This window comes from Gavialis gangeticus, unplaced genomic scaffold (assembly GCF_001723915.1).
Source record: "Gavialis gangeticus isolate Ggan-Ray unplaced genomic scaffold, GavGan_comp1, whole genome shotgun sequence".
In the NCBI taxonomy this organism is placed as follows: Eukaryota; Metazoa; Chordata; order Crocodylia; family Gavialidae; genus Gavialis; species Gavialis gangeticus.
Genome location: NW_017729018.1, coordinates 4,928,496 through 4,934,694, shown reverse-complemented (window position 1 = coordinate 4,934,694; position 6,199 = coordinate 4,928,496). Strand labels below are relative to the sequence as shown.

The following is a 6,199-nucleotide window of genomic DNA, read 5'->3' as shown; positions in this document are numbered from 1 at the left end:
TTTTTTTTTTTTTTTTTTTTTTTTTGGTGAGCTGTTGAGGGCTGCAAGGGTAGCCCGCCCCTTGCCAGGTGTCCCACTTGCTGGTTGCCATCTTGGAACCCCATAATAATAATTCAGTAATGTGGACAATAAACTCATTTATATTTCTGTCTTTCTAAAAGCAAAGGTTAAGATTGCACATCTACTAACTTCTATACTATATTCATTTTAATTTTTTTTATGGTGATACAAAAAATAGATCAAATACAGATGACAGTCAAGAAAAACAGGTGGAATCTCATTTGACCCTTCTTGCTCTCTCTTCTTTAATCACCTAATGCAAATACAAATAGGAAATGTAGGGCAGGCTGCAAGTCCTTGCCCTTCAGGCAAAAGTAGGTGTTTTCATTGGATGCTGAGACCAAGCTGGTGGCACTTTGGCTGCCTTGGGCACAGAGCTGGCATCCTTGGGGAGAAACTGGCACTAGGAAGCTAGTGGGAGTTGGAGATCTGCCTCTGAAAATGCCAGCTTGGGTGCTGCAGAAAGAGTCTGGATAAATGGCTCAGCTGGGGAAAGACTCAGTGGCTCTAAACAGTACTTTTGGGATGTGCCTAGGGTGCAGGCAGAAATAACTAGCTGGAAATTATTTCCAGAATGTGATGGCAGGAGCCCTGTCCTGTACTTGAGCCAGTCTCTAGGAGGGGCTTGTTGTTGGCTTAATTCTGGAGGACAAGACATTGGGCAGCTGCAAAATTCAGATGTAAACCTGCTTCACACATGTACATGCACTGCTTGTCCCTTTCTTGTGGAGGTGAAACTTGGGATGTTGCTTAGGCCTTCCAGCAAGCTCCTGCTGGCTCTGGCTCCAAGTGTGTACTGACAAGGGTTGCAGTTGACTTCACTGGAGCTGGTCCTTGGCCTTGGGCACTGCCTGACTTTCATAGCTGTTAGTTGTTGGGGGCTGGAAAGGAAACTTGCAGATCACTGGGTCCAGCCCCCCTGCACTTGGGCAGGAAAAACTGCTGGGATCAGATGACCCTAGCAAGATGGGTGTCAAGACACTTTTTGAAGATTGATTTGTACGGCCAATCTCTGAAACAAGGGTGAGAGCCTTGGCCCTGCTAAAATCGGTGCTGAGGGCACCCATCTGTCTGCATTTGCAGTACACGCAGGGCTCTGGGAGTGTTTGCTCTCTGGCAAAGTGAGGGGGGGCAGGGTAAACGGAAGAGATGCTTGTAGCCCTGCCCACTGAGGACTTGGTGTTGGCATCAGCTCCAGGGAGCTGATGCCAAACCACCTGCTGGTAAAAGTCTTCAGCAAGGCACAATTAGGCTTGGTTGCACTGCCCCTGGCAGTTCAGCTCCTGAAACTGCAGGGAGAGGCCCAGTGCAGTTGCACCTAACAGCTGCCTGGGCTGCTCTGGGGAAAGGTAGATGTCTAATGGCTACCCTGCACACACTGAGGCTCCCCTCCCCAGCATCCGATCAGAGGCATGTACCCTGGTGGGGATGGCACATGCTGTTGTCTCGGGCTGTGCTGGAATCTGCCTTCCCCAGTTCCCCTTCTGCTAGTGTGGAGGCAGTTCGGGCTGGGGGGAGGCTGTTTCCCCAGGACAGAGCAGCAGCCTTATTAAAGATGTCTCATTGTGCCTCTTGTCAGCAGCCCTTCCCAGGTAGGGGATGAGGATCAGGGCTGAGGCCAGGTTCCTTCATGGGCCTGCTGAGTAGAGGGTGTTGATGACCAACCTGCTTGTCTGGCTCCAGTGAGGCAAAAACATGCATGGGGTTGCCTAAAAAGAGTCTTCCCAGAGGGCAGCACCCTCAATCTTGTACCTGCTTTCCCCAGTGTGCCAAGCCACAAAGCAGTCTGGCAAGGCATTTGGAAGGGGCTGGGGGCTTATGGTGGGGAGGAAGGCAGGCAAGTCTGTTCACATTGTGACTGCCTGCCTTGCATGGGTCTAGCGTTGACCCTCATGGGGGAACCAGGAGCCTGTTGCTCCTCGCAATACTGCAGTGCTTGCAAGCTGCTTTAGCCCCTCTAGTACAAAGCAGGGTTGTGTGGCCTAGTTCTGGCTCTACCCTAGGTCTCTACCTGTGCCCTGCTCTGCACTGCCCTTTGCTCTAACCCTGACCTGAAAAGGGAGGGCCTAATTAGTTCCATGGGACTAGTCTCCTGGCACATGTGCCCAGGCCCTGGTCATTGGAGCTGTCTAGGGAACTCCAGGATCAGGGGCAGCATCTTGGGTCAGGATCTCTGAGCAGGGCTTGTGCTGTCCAGTGACGGCAAGACCTGCTCCAAGTCCTTCTTGCCTCACCTCTGCTTTTTGCAGGGAGGACAAAAACCAGTCGCTGATCATAAGCGGTGAATCGGGTGCAGGGAAGACGGCCACTGCCAAGTACGCCATGAGGTACTTTGCCATAGTCGGTGGATCCTTGAGCAACTCCAGCGTGGAGGAGAAGGTGCTGGCCTCGAGCCCCATCATGGAGGTAGGGCTTTTCCTCCAAGGAGCCTGGAAGGAGGAAGGTCCCATGAATCGCTGCCCAGGGAGGGAGGTGCAGGAGCTCTGGGGCTGCACCCCATGAGCCGGCCATTGGGGAGAAGCTGGAGTCTCATAGTCCTCCAGCAAGGTGCTGCTGGAAAGGAGGGCTGGGGGCAGGAGTGCTCTTCTCTAAAACAAGAGCCAGGCTTAAGGCAGGCAGCCAGGCTACTTTGCCCCCTCCCTGTGATCTTCCCTGGCTGCGTCCCTTTGAGCTGTGTCTTGCAGAGGTCACTGGAGTGACCGTGCACTGTCCTTCAGAGCAGCAGAGGCCACAAGCTCAGAGGGTGCAGGGTCCCTTGGTCTGACCTGGCCTGAGACTCTCCTCCCTGTTGCCAATTTTAAATGTAGTGTTCAGCTGTCCTTAGCATGGCCTCTTCTCATGGGATGGGAGAGTTCATCTCCGCACAGTCTGGGCACGAGCTCTCTTCCCGGCAGCACGGCAGCTGTGCCTGGCCTTGCTGCTTCCTGTCCCCTGCCGGGCCACGGCTCAGTTCTGCTGATTGTGCATTTTCCCCGAACTTGTGCCCTGCTGCTGCTGGTCTGTCAGCACTCGGTGTGGGGAGGGAGGAAATGCCAGTCCAGTGATGCAGCACTGTGTTCCCCTCCTCCCCTGGTGCTGTGCAGCTAAGGATTATTTTTGTCTTCAAGAGAAGCTGGAGGCACCAGTCTGGCTTGGTCCCCTCCCCTCGTGCTCTTTGCTCTGTGGGAGCTGTGGTATTAAGATCCAAGGCCTGGTTCCAAGGAGCAGGGCAGTAAGTTGAAGAGTAATAAATCCTCCTATCCAGCCCCTGTCTCCCAGCATTGCATGTGGCCGGCTGGAAGGGGCTGCCCCCACAGGCTGCTGAGGCCTTGAATCCCAGGGAGAAGCAGAAATCCAGCAGCAGCACAGCTAGACTTCTTGCCAGGGAGGCAAGTGTGGCCCAAAGGGGCTCAATCCTCTGCTAAGGGTATTGGGTGTCCTGTGCAACCTGCAGGAATGAGCAGGTCTCTGTGGGAGGGGCGGAATAAGAGCAAATGGAGAACTCCAGGCAGTCGGTGCCCTTGAAGAGCTGAGCAGACCTGCCAGTCTTGGCCAATGGGGCAACTTGCTTCTAATGCTGCCTTCTTCAAGTGCCATCTGCTGCCCCTCCAGTGGTGGGTGGTGATCATAGCCATGGAGAAAGAGGGTGGGAAGGGACTGCTGGAGGTCACCTAGCTCCTCCCTGTTTGAAGTAGGATCATCCCTGTCCAAACCATCTTAGACAGATCTGTTGTCTAACTTCTTGGGAAAACTACCCTGGCGCAACACCCTAACCTGCCACAGGTAAAGCAGGGGGACCATGGCAGCTAATGTCCTCCTTTTTAAAGGTTGTTTGTGCACTCAACAGGTCCCAGGCAGTACCACCACCCCTTCTTACAGAGGAAGGCAAAATCCCCCCAGGCTGTCAAACTGACCACAGAGTAAAATTGCTTCCTGGCCCCAAACATGGCAGTTGGTCTGACCTTGAGCAGAGGGGAAAGACCCTCTATCCAGGAACCTCGAGGCTTAAGTCTCAGCTGGAGCACTGGTGCAGCTCTGTCATGGATCCCCAGCCTTGGCTGCAGCCAATACCTAATGCCTCTGGGGGATAAAAAGTAAAGCAAATTGCTGATGCTGTTCACTTGCAGCTTGTGCCCCTGCCTGAGTCTTTGCTCGCACCATCTGGCTTCCTGTGGGGGGAAGAGGGTGCTGCACTGACCTCTCCTACCATGCAGCCTTGGAGACCACATGGGGTGTCTGGCAAGAGGGATCAGTCCCACTGTAGAAGGTTCCCTAGGCTGTCTGTGGTCTGCATCTGTGCAAGCAGCTCTTCCCACAGTGAACCTGGCTGTGATGGAGCTGCAGTGCACAAGCTGCCCCTCTCTGGGACATCTCTGTACCAGGAACTCACTGCTGATGCTGTGACTAGGCAGGGAAATGCAGGCAGGCCAGTGCTGGCAGTGCAACCTAGTGGTAGGGGCCCTGGATTGGGATTAGGACCTGGAGGCCTGCTGCTGGCTTGCTAGATGACCCCTGACAGGTCACTGCTTTCCACCCCTGTGTCTGCCTCCCCACCTGGGAAGCAGGCATGTTGATGCTGACTTGAGACTGCAGGTAGGAGCTGGGTACTTTGTTTCTGACCAGGCTTTTGGAAATGCCAAGACCGCCAGGAATGACAACAGCAGCCGCTTTGGGAAGTATGTGGAAATCTGCTTCAACCATGAGTACCGCATCCTCGGGGCCACCATGAAAACCTACCTCCTAGAGAAATCCCGTGTCACCTTCCAGGTTGGTCTGCAGGCTTGGGGTAGGGGTGTGCAATGGAGGCTACGTGACAAGTGGCTGGGAGGCGTCTGTAGCCTGCTGTGACTACAAGTCCCCCCCCCGCCCCAGCCCGCCCAGGGCACTTGCTGTCCCCTGTTGCAATGATGCCAAGGCTTGGGGCAGACACAGGGTGAGGCAGCAGGACTAAGGTTTCTGACTGCGCCTCTTGGTTTTATCTGGCTCTTCCAGACAACCACTGTTTTTTCCCTCTTTTTTTCCCCTCGGAAGATGGTGTCTTCTGTCTGCTGCTCTAACTCGGCTTTGACTGAGAAGAGAGAGCAGTTCAAGGAGATGGAGGCTAAAAATGAGAGGGCCCCGTGCTGGCACTGATTTGACAGGATGAAAGGGGAAGCAGCTTGGAAAGAGAACCTGAAGTCACCCAGTTTGGACGCTTTGTGCTGTACATAGTTGTACTCTGGCTTTGACCAGCTTGTCCCAGTGACTCCTTGTAAAGCAACTTGCCCCAATCTCACAACCATGTGAGAAGCTACAGTACTGTGGGGAGGGGGCAGGGGTTGAGGCCCCACAGTCCAGCCATGGCCAGGCTCAGTTTCTTGCTACTACTTGGAGCCTTCCCGCTTTTCTCAGCCTTGGAGGAAGGGCATTTGGGAGACTCTGCTGTCCCCTCAAACCAGGGGCCTTTTATGCCTCTAGGAGAGACTCAGACCCTGGACTCTCACCCAAAGCAGGCAGCACCTGACAGACCCAGGCCCTAAGCATGGGGCAGAATGGTGCCCATCCCTCTAGCAGGATTAGCAGTGCCTGATGTGGCCGGCACCTTCCAATAGCTGTTGGGAGCAGCAGGGGGGTGAGAGGGGACCAGAGCAATGAACTTTTTGCTGCTCCACACAGGCAAAAGTGGAGAGGAACTACCACATCTTCTACCAGCTGTGTGCCTCGGCTTCCCTGCCTGAGCTCCAGGGCTTAGGTCTTGGTAAGTGCCTGGTGCCTTGTCAGTGCCAGCCTGGCAAGCCTTCCCTATGCTGCTGCTTCTGGGACTCCCTGGCTCCATGTAAAACAGATGGCTCCCATCTCCTTCCCCAGCTGCATTAGTCCCTTGGGAACCTCTGCTGTGCTCGCAGTGTTGGCTGTCTTGGCTAGTGGGAGACAGGGCTAGACTTTGCAGAGGGCAGTCTCAGCTGTGGGCTGTGCAGCTTGGATGGGAGGTGGGACTCCAGCACAGAGCAGGTGCTTGGTGCTAGTCGGTGAGCTTCTATTTTCTTGACCTGCAACAGGAGAGCAAGGGCTGGGCCCGTCCCACTAATACCAGGCAAGTGCTGTCACTGCTGAGCTGACGCTAGGCTGCTTGGGGTAGGTGCTCTTGACTTGTGGGGCTGTGCAAAAAACAGTGCTGCTT

The 6,199-nt window shown here is 54.5% G+C and overlaps 1 protein-coding gene across 1 annotated transcript in view; it reads left to right on the top strand.

Annotated features, from left to right (window-relative positions):
- LOC109294803 (unconventional myosin-Vb-like) overlaps window positions 1-6,199 on the top strand; it is a 72,907-nt gene that overhangs the window by 26,184 nt on the left and 40,524 nt on the right. The window contains exons 5-7 of the mRNA XM_019513282.1: window positions 2,310-2,466; window positions 4,663-4,806; window positions 5,695-5,776. Coding sequence (XP_019368827.1) covers window positions 2,310-2,466; window positions 4,663-4,806; window positions 5,695-5,776 — 383 coding nt within the window. The remainder of the gene's footprint in view (window positions 1-2,309; window positions 2,467-4,662; window positions 4,807-5,694; window positions 5,777-6,199) is intronic.